Consider the following 19,530-nt stretch of genomic DNA (forward strand, 5'->3'; position numbering starts at 1 on the left):
TGGGGAAGTAAAGACTACACGATTTTCCTAAGGACAACTCGAATCCACTAGTCCACCCCTTCTCCATCCTTCACGTTCTTAATAGTTGTGTGAGAAAACAAGGAAGCTGATGTCATTAGATATTGCACCGTGCGGAAAATTGCACTTTACAAGTTAATCTTTGCCTTCTGTGATTATTTATGAAAGGTAAAGGAGCCCTCATGCGCGTTTATATTCTTAAAAGGGAGGCCTCAAAGTGGTTACAGTCCAAGAAGGAAAATTAACACTGACTGTGACGCGGAAAACGTTTCTGAAAGTGCCCTTTTTTTTTATATCAAGCCCTTCATCCGTGTCTAACCACAAATCACTTACCAACATTTCATTAAACGTTTAACTCCAATCCGATGCCCTTTCAAGGCCATTATTTGGGACCCATATAGCTCTGCAGACAACAGGTCAGGTCAGGCCAGGCCAGGCCAGGCCAGATCCGTAATGTTGACGAAAGGGAACTGGAGAGATTTTGAAGTAGTTGGCTGCAACAACTTTTGCAGGTTGGAAAGGCAAGTTAACCCAACCGTTTTCTATAGCGTCATAGGGTGGAGTCCGTGATGCTAATGGACCCACCCCCTCACTATGACGACGTTAGAATGGGAGGGGTGGCAATATTAACTGGCATGCAGCCGCGCCCCCGGCTGCTGCTCATACCGCCCGGGGCTGCTGCAAAAAGTGATGCTACTGCGCGTCATCTAGGGGAGGAAACGGAAGGCCCCAGATAACGGCAGGCCAGGGCTGTAATGACTTAAGCCCTTGGACCTCCACGATAGCTTGCGCATGCTCTCTAGTGTCTGCCTGACTCGTACGTTATGATACAAGTACTGTGAGCACTCGGCAGCAGTCACTGGCACTTTGATATCGGCGTCGAAAGTGCAAGGAACGTTTTCCTATGTATGTGGCGTGCACACTAATAAATAAATAAGCACAATACACAACGTGTAATGTGATTATTATTGTATCCAAGCATGTAAGTGGGAGCACTGTGCCACCCTGTAGTACAATTCAAAGTCTGGCGCTCCGAGGTCGCCCATATTGCATGGCAGCGCCAGGACCCGCCATTTGACCCTCGCCTGTTTGCCCGCCCATGCTAGCTTTAGCATCAGCTGCGTCAGTCTCTGGAAAAAGGAACGGGAGAGGACTATTGGTATATTGGCGAATAGGAACAGCATCCGAGGTAAAACTACCATTTTCATAATTGATATCCGCCCCATGAGGGACAGAGGGAGCTTGCACCATGCCTCCACATCGTCCTCTAGTTTATCAATAGCCTTGCGGTAATTCTCCTGCAAGATCAACTCTGGGTCTGTATGCAGGTTAATCCCTAAATACCGGACGGAATCCGTAGTCCATTATAACGGGTACTCCATCTCGAATTCCTCCGTGACCGGGGTCAGAGGGAAGACCAGTGACTTTGCCCAGTTAACCTTAAGGCCTGACAGGGCCCCAAAGAGCACAACTTTGCGAAGGACTGCCGTCAGATTTAGTTTTGGCTGCCGCACGTACAACAGCCTGTCATCCGCGTATGTAGATATTACTATGTTGTATGTCGGAAAGCTGATGGCTTCATGGCTGTGATATTCCGCAGTGCGCACGCCAGGTGTTCCATTACCAGCGCATATAATAGTGGCGATAGGGGGCAGCCGTGTCTTGTGCCTCTAGTGATAGGGAAGCTGTCTGTAACTAGATTTCCTATGCGTACCCTCGAGTTGGCCTGTGATACAACGTACCAACGAGTTGTAAAAAAACAGACCCCAACCCCATTTTCTTCAGCACCTTACGCATAAAGGGCCATTTGTGTCATAATTTTGACAGACTCTAAAGCCTTTTCCATATCTAAAAAGACCGCCACAGCCTTCACATCTTGCTGCACATGTTGCATAGCGCCAAACACCGTGTGAATGTTGTACGTTAGATTTCAGGTGGAATAAAACCTGCTTGTTCCGGGGCAACCAGTATGGGAGCGAGAAGTGCTAAGCAGTTAGCCAGTACCTTAGCAAATATTTTTGTGTCCACATTTTAAAGGGACAACAGGCGATATGAGCTGCACTCTTCCAGGGGTTTTCCTGGCTTAGGGGTCACTACTAGTATTGCTTTCCTCATAGAGCTCGGTAGGGTTTCCTCCATACACAGGTCATCGAAAAGCGTGGCAAGGTGAGGCAGAAATATATCTATGTAGGTAATCTTCTCTTTTTTGTTGGCTGTAGCCCTGGGGGATTGGGTTCCCAGGGCTTAAAGGTCAATGCTACACAGCATCCCCAAAGGATGTCTGCGGCGTGGGGTGGCTGCAGGGCCTGGCATCAGGCTAGGCCCTGCGACCAACCACACACCAGGCACTGCCAAAGGCCCTGTACAGCATGGGAATGGCTGCCTATGGGGGGCTTGGCCATTGGGCCAACACCTGCCGTGCATGGCTGAAAGCATCTTCTGTAACATTTCTTTTTAATTATTAGTTTATATATATATACGTTTTCTCAACAACCATAAGAAATTCAACAATCTATCATCTCACTCACAGTTGAAAACGTTACAGCAAGTACACGAATGTCCGACAAGGGTACATAGAAAAGGCTCAGTCTCCAATTACAATAGATGTCTTTAGTGACACAGTGATATGTACAATATTCACTCATTCAGCAGAGTCGCTCGTGGGCAGATTACTCCCCTCTTGGATTTTAGTTTCTGAACCGGCATCGACCTCAGGAGCAGGGCCATGAGCTAAATGAGTAGTAGTGTGTCCTGACCTCAAGTATGTTCATAGGGCTCCAAAAACTCCCTAGGTTTCACCTCAGAGTGCATGAGATCGCTGTACTCTTCTATAGATGTACTGTTGTAGGCCATATCCTTTAACCACGCTGCCTCTGTGGGAACCAAGGGAGACCCCAGCGCACTGCTACCTGCCGCTTAACCAGCAAAAAGGCCATTGATGCAAAATGTCATATCGATTTGGGCAGGTCTTTCGCCAGCCCCAGAAGGACAAGTTCAGGTGTGGGATTCAAAATTACCTTCAGCATGTCAGTCAAGCCTGCAAACACCTTTTCCTAATATGCAGGGCAGGCCGAGGCTATATTCAAAAAGGGAACTTTGATTGCTTTGCATTTTATACAGTGAGCCATATCCTCTAGTGCAAATCAGAAATTGCTTTTGGGCGTGTAATAGAGTGCTGTAGGAATTTGAAGTGGATTAATTTGTGCTGCTTTGTGAATTGGACCACCTTCACTTCAGCAAAACAATATTGCCAGGCTTTGTTCAGAATCATTCTTTCCAAATCGTTTTCACATGCTCTTTTAGTGAAGTATGTCAACGGTGTGGTGGCATTAGATCCTTATTGATGTAAATACAGAGTCTAGAGAATTGCGCTCAGCCACTCATCAACTTCTCATTGTCCCTCGCTTGAAACGAAAAAAATGGGGAGGATCCAAGTTCTCTACTTTGGCTCCTGCCTTCTGGAACTCTCTCCCATTTCACTTGAGATCCTGTTCCCAGTACCCCCTTTTTCGCAAAGCCCTCAAAACTTTTCTTTTTACCCAGGCTTTCCCCTCTTAAATCGTCCCTTGGCTCCTAGTCTTTCCCGTTCCTTGGGTTTGGTAGTACTACATAGCGCCATGAAACCGCTCGGTGTACGTGCGCTCTAGAAATATTTTTAAACTCAAACTCAAACTCAAATACGAAATTGTTTTGGTCATGTCGGTCTTTTGAATCTTTTTACTAAGCATTGTGGTCCTCTGGGAATGTGGGGGACTGCAGCTGTAGAAGCGTGTCGCAGTCTATGGTACAATAGCGCAGCCAGAGGAGTATTTCCCCCTGGTTCATGGAACATTTAAAACGAAAGAAACTCCCCACCAGGGAACAGATCTCCCAGTACTCCTGATCCCAACTGCTACAAGAAAGCCACTGAAGATTACTCAAGAAGTGGCAGCAGAAGCAGGTTGTTCTCTACCGGCAGTAATGACAGAGTCGCAGTGGAAGGGAAAAAACAAGCACTTGCAATGCAATCGGTATTGCCTTTGGGACCTTATATATATTTAGCTATGCAGCACATTAACCTGGGTGCTGAAACTTCAACTGTTCTTTAACATGGAGGAAAGTAAGCACCAAACTGCGTGACACACCAGGTATGGAAACACATGATAGAAATATTGCCTTTCAGCGGGAAATGGTATAATCCAAAGCTTTGTTTTTAATATAAAATAGGGCCTTCGGTGGTCGTATCACTGAAAATACAAGATTTGAAAAAAATATTATTGTCTACAGGTGCTCGTGGAAGACAATTTCTATGGACAGGAATCTAGAGAATGCTAAAGTGATTCTGGTATTTTACTGACATCTGCTGTTTTTTTTTTCTATCAAGAAAGTTAAATAGAGGCAGTTGAACAGAAAAGAAAAGTCCCTAAGCGGTAGCAGACAAGTCCTAGGGCTGATCTCCAGAACCCACAAAGTACATACACATATGTATATACAAATATATAAGTATATACTAAAGTATATAGAAGAGATCTCAAAAGCTTGACCTAAAAAATTAATTTACATTTAAAAAACTTGTTTTTTTTAATTAGGCTATGAAGTTTAGGCTATTTTAGTTGCCCTCCACAGACACGCGTGGGACTTAATGGGAGACCTATGAACCATTCTGAAAAATGAGTATAAAGGAAATCCATTATCACTATAATATGGCAGCACGCTGTTCTTCAACTATATGGTAATGGTAGTGATAATGGTTTAAATAAAAAAAACAGTTTAAAGCAAGTTGCAAAGATTTTCTTTTGTACCAAAAAAATAAAGTAATTATCAATGTATTTTGAAATTATTATATGGCAATAAAACCATACCTGCCCATAAACATGCAGAAATCACAAATTCTATCAAAGATGGAGAGTACAGTATTCACCAAGGGTCTTCCAAAAACAACTTCATGAATACAAGTACATTTTGATGCATCTTCAGCTAATGACATATGCTCTTCAGAAAAAGTGTCCATCACTATATCCTATAAATTCCAGTTCAGAAAACCAAATGTGTGTCAAGATACTTACTAGTAGCACAGTGCATATCCTTCGGTGGGTGGGGCAACCACCATATAATAGTCTCCTATCAAAGATACCTATCCCACAATGCAATGCATTAAAACAATTTTGTTTGTTGCTACAGTATTATAGTCAAACCACTGAAACCACGTTGATTCTTTCTTAAAGGAAAATATCAACATTTGACTATTGCAATAGCATCCCCTGTGTTTACACTGGATTTACACCACAAGATGAATATTAGCACATTTTAAAGAATTGGCAGAGCTGGTAGCCTATTATAACCACCACCATGTAGAAAGTGGCTGAGCACCAGTATCTTCAGCTGGCCAGGGTTGCAGAAACTTCAAACTGTAGAGTATATATGATATATATATATCGCCCTATTTGCTTTAACTGATCGCTCAAACGTATTCGTCTATACTTACATTATCATCAAAATCCATGAAGTTCGAGACAACTTTTACATTAGGATGGTAGACGCCAGACTGACGAATTACTTCCTCCAATATATCTCCAATACCAGCAGAAAATATAAACACAGGGATGTTGTGTTCGTTCAGTTTATCAAAGAAAAGCTCATATCCTTCCCTGCAAACAAAACAAAATGTAGTTATCAAAAACTATGCTTTTTAGTGCATTTATTACAGTTGTTTAAAACAGCCGAAACATAATGAATGAAGATACTTGGAGCTTTAGGATTAAGTTGGAAATTAAATCATAGTTTGAAACAAAGTTACGTGATACTACGTTCTTTTACATTTCAAGTAAGGTGTTTTTTTCTGTTGACATTTACATTTTATTTCTGGAATATGTTCAACCAGGCAACGTATTAACCTGGTAATTAAAGAAAGCTTTATGTCTCTTATGAGAATTCAAGTGGTATGACACAACTTTTGGGTGCATTCAATAGTATTGCTCCAAACAGCGAAATGGTTATCTTTAGACAGCATTATTTTGTCAGAACAGCTTAATGTAATGGTCTGTGCAGTAATCTCATTAAAGTTGTAGAGAGCTCACCCCTGATATGATGTGTGAGGTCAATAGATTGTTTAGTACTGAGTACCTTTCTAAACTGACAAATTTGAGGATCTTAATATAGCCTTATAATAAATTTATCACTTTAACTTAAATCATTTCAGGTCAATTCCACGATATTTTAAGGAATCGAGGCCTGATCCTCTGCTAAGTAGATCACTTTCCCTCAACATCTTAAGTAAACACGGATGGTGGTCTCAGATTATGCTTTCAGGGACAGAATTGGCAGGATTTCTGTTTGCTGGGTCAGCCACTTTTGGTGAACTTGTGTAGTAAACAAGGACTGCAACCTTTGGCCACAGTCCATGCTTTCGGGACCTGTGTGTTAATAAAGGACTGAGTCATGCAGCTCTGGACATTTTGTCTTTTATTCTGTGATAAATGTGTTTCATAATATAATCCCATGGTTTTTGTTTACTATACATGTACGTGAAATATATCTCTTGCTGGAACCTGCACTGCAAATACAAAATATGGCCTGCAAAACTACAACAAAACACATTTAAACAGCTGCATCAACTCTGGTCAGAGCCAGGAAGGCGGAGGAGTAGAATGTGTCTTGCACTCCTCTGCTTGAGTCTCCATCGACCACAACTATCTCACAAATTTCACACTGTCCACTTCAGCACAGAGACGCAATGTAGCTGCAACCGATGGCCAGCCATCAGATGGAAACATATACAAGGCCCCCTGATTGTGATGCATGAATAATGGTAACTGCACTTTGGAAGGCAGAAAAGCATGGGCCAAGCAGGAGTCTGGGATCAACTCTGGAGTGAGCGAACATTCATTGTCGTGGACTAACAAGGAAAGGAAATCTACGAGCAAAGCTGGTACACACAAAAGGCCACTGTAGCCGAGTATTGAAGGCGGCACTGGAACTCAATACGAGGCATGCACCAATCCACAGAGGCCATGGACCAGCTTCCTAGCAGCAGCCTGCATGTTGAGAGCAACCAGAGCCAGGGATCAAAGGCACAGCACGGAGGTGAGAAAATGAGCTCCTCAAACAATTGACCGGTGTAAGGCAAACTGGTAACAATTAACATCGAAAGGGAGCCCTATGGAACCAAGGCAGCACACAGGCGCAATGGTAGTCCACAGGGCAGAAATGGTGTACCGCATGCCAAAGGAGAACTCTGGAAAATGTGAGAGCAATCAAGTTTTCGTGAGAGAATGAGCCACATAAAAGAAAGAACCAACAAGAGAAGGGGGGCTCTCTCAACAACAGAGGTCAGGATCCACAGAGCTCAAGGCGTGCAATAAGCTGACAGGAACTCACAGCGAAGCAGCTCCCGTTGGCAAAGAGAAAACTCCTACTTTTCTTGCCCAGGAAACAGACCATACAGAGAACTGCAAAGGTGTTTTAGCCCTCACTGCTCATACAGAGCATAAAGATACATGTCACAGACTTAGATATACCACAAAGAGCTCCTATATAGCAATGTCCACCCATGTCTACACACACACCACCTAACCAACAGCTTTTCAGCTATTTGAAATCCCCCAAAGTAAGGATATAGACTATGCATGAGATAATTCTAAATGGCTACTGTAAAACACAATAAAGACATTGCCCTCAAAAGACATGCTTATCAACCAGGACATCAAGGGGTGAAGCATCTGTCCAGACAAACCGCGGTCCTTCTAACACAAAAAACAATCCTTTTGTGTTGATAAAAGAAACATGGGTGTCCGAGATACATTTTTTAGCCTACGGGTAGACAATTCACCTTGAAAAATGAGCTAAGATCTACATGAGGTCTAAAGATTTGTAAGAGCTGTAAAACCGAGATGTCACAGTATGGGACGAAGGCAGCGCACAAGAGGAGGAAATAGAAACTCTTGAGCAAAACCTGTTAATAAAGACTAGAACACAAATTTACAATGGCACATGGAAAACCACGACACCATGCTCAAGAAGAAACATCAGAATCCAGTGTGCTTCTAATTACAAGCCGCAACTCTTTCAGTTCATTCTCTTGTCTAACAGAATAGAAGACATGCATCTAGTAACAACCCATAGAGTTGGAACAAGGCCAACCAGAAGCGGACGATGCACTGCCATCTTGAAGTGCTTTCTCAATTTCAAACTTATTGAAGAAATAATGGAATCTGCCAGGGTGAAAGGAGCTATACTATTTGAGGGATTGTTGCTGTAGCAAGATCTATCCTGGATCACCTAAAAAAACTGGAAGTTGCACTCAATTACAAATTTCCTGAGGACTAGAGACAATCTGATCGGTTGATGGAGAAGCCAACTCTATCAGCTGTGGTCACTAACCGAGGCAAAACAGATACTGGATATCCCAAACCTACATCATAAACAAGTTGAACCCGCTCAATCTCATTTAAAAAAGCCCTGATAAGCAGGCAATGGAGGAGAGTATCCAAGAGGAGAGAATCCAAACTAGACATTGCCTTGCAGTACAAGAAGGGCAAGCAGGACTTTGAAAGCTTAAAGAACACAAAAGAATCAACTTAAAATTTGTTGAAAGAACTAGAGGAACACCCAGACAGACTCTTGAACCTGTAAAAGGAGGCCAATAATTTGTATGCAAGCGAGTGTCAAGGCTCCTAACTATTAATGGGATGGACTGATGATGAAGCGCTGCTCTGGTAAACTAGAGGTCTGACAATCCTGACATAGATCCATGTTCATACCCTAACAAATACGGATTAAGATTGTTCAGAGTCAGGATTGTGGTAAGAAGTTTCTTTGGCTACATGTTTGAGGGGATTCAAGAAAAGAAATGTTTAGAACTAGTGGAAGGTTTAATCACAGGTTTGAGGGATAAAATGTTCCAAGCACAGGAGACACCATTTTGTGACATATGTTAAGGGCTGGAATAAAACTAGACGATCAACAGAAGACTAATCAGATCTATCACACTGGCTATCATTGGCTTTTATGCTCTGGGCCTAAACACCCTAGCCATACGAGTTGCATTATTATTGTTGCCCCACAAATCAGACAGACATCTATGCTTCTTACAAGAGACACATCTCTTAGACAAGGACTAGTTTAAAAGAAGAACAAAGTGATTCCCGAGAGCTTTTGTCTTTGGGACAAACAAACAAATGTGTGCGGAGGAGGAGGAACTATGTAGCAATCCTGCTGTCTCACTTCTTTATAGAAGTGTGCAGAAAAGTACTGGAGGAAAAAAGGACTGTTACATTTTCATATTACCAAACTTTTGCGCACCAAATGAGGAACAAGAATGCTTTTTGAGACAAGCCATAACCAATATATTCCAAACAGTAGATAAAGAGATATTACTCACTTAAGCCATAGCCCCTATGAGGAAGCTCTTCATGGGATATTTATTAAAAATCAACTGTTATTTGTTATGGACTTAGTTCCCAAGCGCAACTTGTTAATCTCAACTTTTTATGGAAAAGGTAAATGTAGCACCTTTGATTTTACAGTAATTTCTGGTGAGCTTTCACCATGTATTCTTGTCTTTTCCATGAATCCTAACTGTGTGAGTGACCACAACCCATTATCCCTGGTATTGAATCTAGAATCATTAACACCTTGGGTGCTAAGGGAATTCCCGCTGGGTGCTGTTACTCCAGCATTCCCATTGTTCATGACAAGGTCAACTCGTCATCAGCACAGCTCCAGTGTACTGCATGACGAGCTGACCTTGTCATGAGCATGGAAGGGGTTAAGAGGTAACAATGCAAAGTAACCTGGAGAGATAGTTTACTCAGCTAACACAGGTATAAGACTGAAATGGAATAAAATAAATCCAGATTTTTTTGTTCTAGATTTAATTCGGACTGAAGAGAGGGTTTTTCAGCTGTGCTTATCTTCAGAAACGGATTCATCCGGAATCATCAATGGATTTAGTAACCTTTGTCAAAGGGTTTCCAGGTTTTTATTAGTGAGGGAATGTAAGAAGCACCCTCTAATGCACAGGTGGTTTGGCACCAGATGCTCTGTCGCTCATTGCAATCTTGAAAAAGCGCTGAAGCCTATCCTCAGAGATAAGGAACTTGTCAAAGGTCCAATAAAGAGGCGCTTACCTTAGGAAGGAAGAAAAACAAAAAGAGGTATTGGATGACTAGGAAGCAGCTGTGAGGATGAATGACCAAACTCAGTTCTGGGAAGTGGCAAATCGTCCCTTCTCTACTGATCATAATACACCCAAGATAGAATGTCTAATTTCTGCTGATTACTGGGTTGTGCACTTCTCCAAAATCTTTGATTCAGGAAATATCTCCAACCTTCATCAAGCGGAGAACCAGAAGATTGCATCGATATGACAGCAGCTGTTTCACTCAGCCTTTCAGTAGAGATGAAAGAAGTGTCCACCCCCATCAAAAATAGCCCGGTGGGCAAAGCCCCAGGACCAGATGTGCACCAATGGATCTCTTTAAGTGAAATTTAGACTTATGGTCTCCTATGATTACAAATGTTCTTAAGGTTTTGATCACCAGCCCTATAGTACCATCCTGGAAGGAGGTGGTTATCTTTCTTATCTACAAGAAAGGGGAGAGAATTGAACCGAGCTCTTATAGACCCATTTCTTTATCAGACTCAACTTCCAAGATTCTGGGGAGTGTACTCCTATTCCGTTTAGAGATTTGGGCAGAATTCAGCAACATACTCTCCCCAGTCCAAAATGGCTTCCAGCTTTGGATAGGTACGGTAGAGCGATGTCTCAAACTACCGCTCATAATTGGTAACTATGTCAAAGTATCGAGAGGTGCCCTACATTTAGCATTTATGGACATCTCCTGTGCTTTTGACAAGGTTAATCGTTCCAAACTTTGAATCATGATGGAATCCATGTGAGTTGAGCCAGCTCTCGTCACTTTGCTTAGGCGCTTGCATTGTAATACCACAATTAAAATAAGCTATGGGTCAATGGGGGAAATCTACTGCTCTAATTAAGTCCAATAGAGGGGTATGTCAGGGCTGTATTTTGGCGCAGTTCTTATTCCTACTTTATATTAATGGCTTGGATCAATATTTAATTAAGAGAGGGAAAGTTATGCCGCAGATCGGTCATTGACCTTTTCCTGGTCTTTTATACGTGAATGATGCGGGAATCCTTGCACAAACCACTAATGGGCTACAACTACTCCTGGAGTCTTACTACATTTATGTCTGATTTAGACCTAAGGAATAATAATTCGAAGTCATTTACGATACTCATTGGATCTAAATACACAAAATTCAGGAGTCATGTGATTGGAGAGGTTAAAATTGACAGAGTTCATTCTTTTAATTATCTGGGATAACTTTTGATACCGATATAAACTGAGCACATTTACCTATTATTATATCGCAGCAATTACAGGGAGTGACTGAGGCAGTTTTTCACTTCTCTGCAAGGCTCCAATCTAAATCACCAAGGGATTTGTGCGCAATATATCAAAGTAAAAGTATCCCGGTGAATCTTTATGACACTGGTTTTTGGGGTTATGTAAATATCGAGTAACTCCAGTTCACTGAAAATAGATTTGTGAACTGTATTTTATTAGTGTGAAACTCTGTACCCACCTATATAGGCCATGCAGAGTTGGGTTTTAACTATCTAGCTGATGCCGTCTAGCTTGCCCAGTTACTCTAATTGCTTAAGATTTTGGAGCACCCTGGAAGCAACTTTCAATAGACAAGTTGTGAACTGTTCAGCACAGGACAGGGTAGGGGAGAAACCCAGGTTGAAATATATTAAGCGTCTTTTGAACCACTAGGTCTCATTGATTTTTATACTAACACTTCATCGATCTCGGTCAAGTCAAAAGAACTCGTGAAATCACTTTTTATTGATTACTCATTTAAAGTTCTTCGAAAGAAGGCACAAAATCTGCAAAAGGTAACTGCTCACTTCAAACTGATTACAACTTTGGGGCAGAAGCCATACCTTGTCTTAATTTGTAACACTCAGCACAGGTTTTATCTGACCAGGTTTAGATTCAGTTTTATACACTTTGTATGCTTTGTATGCTCCTTCTGCCCACAGGGTACTTGGTTCAGGTCACTCCCTAAATGCCCCTGTGATAATTTGCCCACGCCAAGCACTATGCACTTCACGTTATTTTGCACTATCTATAAAACTACCCATATAAAATTTGTGCTCCCCGTTCTATGGACAGTGAATATTACACATCACTTACCTCCTTTTGGTTGTTGTTGTTTTTTTTTCAGCAGCTTGGTTCTTCTGAAATATGCTATGCAGTGCTGAATTACATTAGGAGTGCACTGATTATTTGCTGCAGGTACGAGAGCGGACCTCTCCTAGCTTTTGTTATGTCTCTGTTATTTTATAATTTTTATGGTTATCTCAATTGATGGAAATGTTTTTTACAGTTATTTCTTGTGTTTTAACTGCAAAATGTGAGATGAGTTTATGTGCTTTTTATGGTATGAAATATACTGAAATAAAGAATTGAAATTGTACATGTAGTTCGGGGCATAATCATTGATTTTATAGATTGCTACCTGTTTCTATTGTTTGATGAAGACTTATGTCAAATTATTCTAAGACCACAACGTCAACTTTACTTTTCCTTGGCCACAACTAAATCATGGACAGATTACACTTGTACACAAGCGGATATCTCACAGTATAATTTTATAACTGCATTTGCGACCATTGCAATTCTTACATATGCACTTTCTTCAATTTATCACCATATCACTTGCACTGTGCCGCCACAAGTAGCACCACTGTTTGGAATGTATTCCTCTCTGCGATTAGATTTTGCACTATAAAATATCTCTCTTTATTCTAAAATTTGTTGTTTGTTTTATTCCAAATGCCGGGTATGTTCCTCGGACCCCTAAACTTAGTTTTTCTAAGTGATCCGAAGGAACCAGTGTTTCTTTTGTTTTCAAGGACTGGGCCACCATATCAACCAAATCCAAGCCATATTTAAGATTTTGTTAGAGGCAACCAGATTGTCATCCACCAGATCTTAAAGAGGCTTCTTCATGTGATATGGCAGACTAACACATCTATCCTTGCCAGTTCTCATGAGGCATGGACATACTGTCCAAGGAGCCGTTGGCGGTGTGCAGGGCTAAGATGCTCAAAGCAAGAGCCTTTTTGCCTATGAAATCTGGTTATTCAAACTCTGTACAAAGAGGCAATGTAAAAAAGCATTGGTGTTTGACTTTGCAGATGACAAATGAACCACTCAGCTCTCCACATGAGGATATCCTGATAAGAACTTGGGAACCAATGGTGCAGGCCAATGGCATTCAGCTATCTCTTTGAACTGCTGAACCCAAAAAATGTTTCTGCCAAGCAGTACCCGTTCCAGCAATGCCTCGTTGAATAGCAGAAGGGGTTCCATGGCCATCAGGATGTTGAACTGAGGCTTTGCAGTCGGCAAAGACAAATCAAGCATCTTCACTGCTGTACAAACCAGTAATGTAAATGGTCAGACTTCCTAACTTCCAGACTTCCCTACAAGGAAAGATCCAAAGGATGAAGGATATTACCTTCCAGTGAATTAACAAGACCATTAGCATTGTGAGAGTTCAGAAAGAGTTCAGAATCTGCATGATAAAAGAGGGAAGAGATTTGTCAGCTTCCAAATGATGTTCCTTTGTGTGCATAAAGACCAGGTTGAAGGAGTGTCAATGTTATGGCCGAGTGAGTGCTCTCTATATGAGCTCTGAGTCAACTATGCTGTAACTGATCTGCAATAAGAGTCAACGAACCACTAAAACATAAGCACAGATGGATTTTAGATTCTTTTTAACTGTTCGATTAAGTTAAATCATTACAGCAAAAATGTGCATTGCCAAATCCCCCCTGTATAAGATGGAAATGCAGATGTGATCAGGCTGTGAGCACAAAGAGGCCTCTATAATCTTTGGGCTGGAGGTGCAAAGCTGTCCTTGACCATGGTTGGTGCTACGGCTGACTAAGCTGAGTACTGAAATGGTAACCATCACCTACTGAGTGTAGGCTGCGGCAGGTCAGGGGCCTCATTTATGAAAAGTGACGCATCGCTGCATGAAAACAGCGATGCGTCACTTTTCACTGCGCACTCCTTGCGACACCAATGATGCGTCATATTTAATGTATGACGCATCATGTCGCAAGGACTTACAGATACGTCAGTATTTCTGACGTTTCTGTAAGCGCAAAAGTGACGCATTGCTGGAGTGTGTCACAAAAGTGACGCAACTCCAGCAATGCGTCCTTTCACATGGGGAAAGCCCCATGTGAAAGGGCTTGCATCAGTGTTACGCCTCCTGTGAGGCAGGCGCAAGATTTTGACGCAACAGCATCCTAAAAGTGACGCAGTGAAATCTCATAGATTTCACTGCGTCACTATTACGAGGCTTTTTGCGGCGGAACGCCCCCTCTGCATACATTATACCTGACGCAGGTATAATGTGGTGCAGGGGTTTAAAAAGTGACGCATCTACCTAGATGAGGCACTTTTTAAATATGGCGCAACAAGGCGCATATTTTACGCCGCTGGTGCGTCACAAAAAGTGACGCACCGGCGGCGCAAAACTGACGCAAGGCCCTTATAAATAAGGGCCCTGGTGTCTAGGCAAAGAGCTACCTAGATGATCCTTACCAGGGAAACAAGTTGGATGTGCCTCCTGTTTAGCAGGAATGCTGAGAACCTTCAGAAAACGGATGAAGAAGAGGAGGAGGTACCCAAGCGGCCTTGCAGTGATCATGGCCCATGAGGTGAAAGGCTGTGGTGCTATTTCTAATTTCTAATTTCTAGGTTTGGTAAAGCGCAACAGCTACCCCAGCAATGGGGTGTCCCGGCGCTAGGAGACAAACTAACTCCTACAGAACGGGGAGGGGAGGATAAGGGCCCTATAGAGCGGGGAAGAGGTGGGTCTTGATAGCTTTGCGAAAGGCCGGGAGACAATCTATGGAGCGGATGCTGAGGGGGAGATCGTTCCATAGTTTGGGCCCCAGGACGCTAAAGGAGCGGCCACCAGTGCGACTGAGTCTGATTCTGGGGACTTTCAGGAGGAGTTGATTAGAGGAGCGCAGGTCGCGGCCGGGGACGTAGGGTCGGGCCAGATTTCGCAACAGAGGGGGGTTTCCCTATTTGACGATCTTAAAGATCGTGATAAGGGCTTTGAATGTCACTCTGTGCTCTACAGGCAGCCAGTGTAATTTGCGGATGGTAGCTCTGGCTGAGCATCTGCGTGGGAGACCGACCAGTGTTCTGGCCGCCGTATTCTGGATACGTTGGAACCTAGCCGTTTCCGCTTTGTTTGCTCCCAGTAGAGGAACGTTGGCATAGTCCGGGCGGGACAAAATGGTTGCCTGGATAATTAACTGGCGAGCTTTAGAGTCAAAGAGTCCAAGTATAGGCCGGAGGTTCCTTGGGAGCCCTATGCAGGTGGCTGCCACCTTTTTAGTATGTGACTGGAAGCTGAGGTTGGCATCCATCCAGACTCCCAGATTTTTTACACAGTTTTTAGGGGATGGAGTGGTCCCAAGGGATGACGGCCACCAGTGCTCATTCCATAGGCAGGTGTTACGGCCAAGGAGGAGCACCTCGGTTTTTTCCGGCATTAAGTTGGAGGTAGTTGTCCGTCATCCATTGTGCCACTGATGCCATGCCCTCTCTAAACTTGGATGCCACGGTGGACGGGCTTTCCGAGAGGGTGACGACCAGCTGGGTGTCGTCGGCGTATGAGACCAGCGTAAGTCCCCACTCTTTGGCCACATCCGCAAGCGGCTGGACATATAAGTTAAAGAGGGAGGGACTCAACGCTGAACCCTGGGGGACTCCTTGGGCTATGGGATGAGATTTAGAGAGAAATGGGGGGGCTGATACCTTGAAGGATCTGTCCTTAAGAAAGGATTGGAACCATGAAAGAGCGAGGCCAGTTACACCGGCCATCTCCAGACGTTCCAGAAGGATGTCATGGGATACCGTGTCAAAGGCTGCGCTGAGATCTAGGAGAATCAGCGCAGCACTTTGCCTGGAGTCTAGGATCGTCCGGAGATGTTCGGTGGTGGCCAGTAAGGCAGACTCAGTACTATGGCCCGCTCGAAAGCCATTTTGGGATGGATCCAGAATTCCGTGACGGTTCACATGTTTCGAGAGAATGCCGTTGACATGGGCCTCTGCTATCTTGGATATCCAGGGTAGAAGGGATATTGGTCGGTAGTTTTCCGGTTTGGAAGGATCGAGGGTGGGTTTCTTGATTATTGGTGATACCCACGCTTGTTTCCAAGCGATAGGTACAGATCCAGAGGTAAAGGAGAGATTGAGGATATCCATCATGGGAGGTAGAAAAAGATCCAATGAGTCCAGGAAGTGAGAGGGGCTCATCGGATCAGCTGGGGACCCAGACTTCACCTTCCTGCATAATTTGGTCAATTCAGCGGCAGTGATGGCAGGGATTTGGGTGAGAGGGATACGGGTGGGGACTGTGGTTGTAAGCTCTCTGGAGTGAGGAGGGTTCTGCAGGAAGGTCGCATATATTTTTTGAACTTTCTCAACGAAGTATGTGGCAAGCTGCTCACATTGTTCGTTGGATGAGATTTTTGGAGATGGCGCCCTAGGGTTTTGAAGTTCTTTGACTAGCCTAAAAATAACTTTAGATGGGTTCGGATTGGAGCTAATTTTGTTAGCATAAAAAGAAGCGCGGGAGGATCGGATGGCTTTATGGTAGCTTTTAAGTTTGGATAAATAATTTGCTTTATCCTGGTTGTCAAAGTTTTTTCTCCATTGGCGCTCGGCTTTTTTACAATCCTTACGAAGCGCTTTGAGGGTATCATCATACCATGGATTAGAGGGCGTATTGCGTCCTTTAGTCAGTTAAGCTGGGATGAGAGTGTCGAGGCCATTGGTAATCCAGGTAGTGAAGGAGGTGTAGGTCGCTTCTATCTCCTGATTAGTATCGCAGTGGAAATTACCTAAGGTTTTATGTAAAGCGGGAGTGGAGAGCTTGTGCCAAGGTCTTCTTAGGCGTTGGTTGGATTCAGTTTTATACTGCCGATGTGGTGCAGGAACCATAAGTTTAACGAGGTAGTGGTCCGTCCATCCCATTGGGGAGGGGGTCTCCGTGACTGCCTCATGGATGTTAGTGAAGATCGGATCTAGGGTATGGCCTGCTATGTGGGTAGGAGCATGGACTAGAGAGTTAAGTTGTAGTGCCGAAAGGTCTGCAAGAAGGTGAGAAATTGTATGGTCATTAGTTAAATCAAAATGCAGATTAAGATCACCTAGTATGGTGAAATTGGCGGATTTGGTAATAAGCGCCGTGGAAGTATCAAGGAGGGCGTCAATGAACCTTGAGGCCTGGCCTGGTGGGCGATATATGTAAAGGCCGGATAGCGTAGACTGAGGACTGATGCTGATTTTGAATTGAGCGCATTCGCAGTCTGGGAGAGGTTCTTTGATAAAAGTGCAGGTGAGGTGCTTTTTATAGATGACTGCGATGCCGCCGCCCCGGGTTTCACGGTTTATGGTGACCAGGTGAAACTCATCTGGGAGCGTCAGGTTAGGGATGGTAGTTATGCCATCTCGTAGGCATGTTTCGCACAAAAACAGGACGTCAGGGTTTTCCTCCTGTAGGAGTGAATTTACCTCGAGGTGGTGTTTAGAGAGGGATCTGACGTTGAGCTGTAGTATCGTCAGGAGCGGGGTAGTAGTTGTAGTGCAATTACCCCACACTCGAGCGGGCATGCTTGTGGAGAAATGGCATCGATCACAGTGGAGTGGCGAGTGGCCCAGGATGCCAGTGGCATCAGGGCATCTTTGGTTAGAGTTCAGGGCAAGGAGTTCCTTGCGATCATACCGAATGAACTGGTGGGGTCTGGTTAGACCAGGGGGACTGGCGAGAGGCGATGGTCTGGCGATGACGGGCGCAGACGGGCTTGCCTTAGGCGCGCCTTCGGCGTGCAAACGGCGCTCCCGCTGCGCTCGTCCGCTGCGCTTCCAGTGACAACACATAATGAAGCTGTTGTAAGGGGCGTGGCCTGCAAAGTGGGCGTGGCCCAAGATCTCGCCGGAATGGCGTCTCACTAGTCGTTGCAGCCGGCGCTAGGCGCGCTCTGGGCTGTTTAAGGTAGGCTAACAATTCACACAGAATCAATGAATATTCAAACAGAATCACAATAAGTTTTAAAAGAAAGTGCTTCTAAAGGCTCCCGGCGTGCGTGTGCCAGAGGAGTTGGTTCGAGTCTGTGGGCGCTCGGTTTTTGGCGCTTTTATTTACTTGTGGCGGAGGGGGCGTGGCCTGCAAAGTGGGCGTGGCCCAAGATCTTGCCGGAATGGCGTCTCACTAGTCGTTGCAGCCGGCGCTAGGCGCGCTCTGGGCTGTTTAAGGTAGGCTAACAATTCACACAGAATCAATGAATATTCAAACAGAATCACAATAAGTTTTAAAAGAAAGTGCTTCTAAAAGCTCCAGGCGTGCATGTGCCTGAGGAGTTGGTTCGAGTCTGTGGGCGCTCGGTTTTTGGCGCTTTTATTTACTTGTGGCGGAGGGGGCGTGGCCTGCAAAGTGGGCGTGGCCCAAGATCTCGCCGGAATGGCGTCTCACTAGTCGTTGCAGCCGGCGCTAGGCGCGCTCTGGGCTGTTTAAGGTAGGCTAACAATTCACACAGAATCAATGAATATTCAAACAGAATCACAATAAGTTTGAAAAGAAAGTGCTTCTAAAAGCTCCCGGCGTGCGTGTGCCTGAGGAGTTGGTTCGAGTCTGTGGGCGCTCGGTTTTTGGCGCTTTTATTTACTTGTGGAGACTGGTGGAGACTGATGGCACTGCTGTGAGTCCCCGGGATCAGAGTAGATGCTGCTCTGGAAGCCCGTCGTTATCGGATCTTTGGAGCAGCAAGATTACACTAAGAAATGTGGAAATATATACAACACACAACCAAGGAACTTCTGTTGTGCAATGGCACTGTTTACACTGGCTTAAATCTTAAGCTGTATATGCTCCTCTTCAGATGGAAAGTGAGGCAACAAGCTTTGTGCTATCTGGGACAGAAGGCTTGCATCCAATACTGACCCTGAGGTAAGATGCATTCCTGTCTTTAACAAAAGCTAGGTGGACTATAACTCATGGATTTGCAAGGCTCTGGGAGCCTGGTACCCCTAATATTGTTGAATATAGGATGCCTTTGCTGGGATCTCACATTCTCTGTTTTGAGCTGGCTATAACAGTCATTTATTGCATGGACAGTGTCCCAAAAGTGGTTCAGGGGCATATCTAGTTAGCAGATCTCTACCAATGTATTATGCACCAAAAACAATGAAACACATGCAGCGTTACTATTTTGTGCAATGCTAAGATATACAACTCCGACTATATAGCAGACCCAAACAGGAAAAGTTGGCAACCACATGGCAACAATGCAGGGACCCTACCTTAAAAAGGATGACCTTGTCACCTGCCTGGCTGATTTCAAAGAGGACTTGGAACATATCCGGTTGGAAGGTCTCTTAAGGCTGTGCACACACCCTAGAAATT

At 44.1% G+C, this 19,530-nt stretch overlaps 1 protein-coding gene across 5 annotated transcripts in view; it reads right to left on the bottom strand.

Moving 5' to 3' along the window:
* NT5C3A (5'-nucleotidase, cytosolic IIIA) overlaps nucleotides 1-19,530 on the bottom strand; it is a 459,065-nt gene that overhangs the window by 53,128 nt on the left and 386,407 nt on the right. For all 5 annotated transcript variants that reach the window (XM_086964804.1, XM_086964808.1, XM_086964806.1 and 2 more), the window contains one exon: nucleotides 5,483-5,645. In XM_086964804.1, coding sequence (XP_086820930.1) covers nucleotides 5,483-5,645 — 163 coding nt within the window. The remainder of the gene's footprint in view (nucleotides 1-5,482; nucleotides 5,646-19,530) is intronic.

This window comes from Lissotriton vulgaris, chromosome 4_1 (genome assembly GCF_964263255.1).
Source record: "Lissotriton vulgaris chromosome 4_1, aLisVul1.2, whole genome shotgun sequence".
Taxonomy (NCBI): Eukaryota; Metazoa; Chordata; class Amphibia; order Caudata; family Salamandridae; genus Lissotriton; species Lissotriton vulgaris.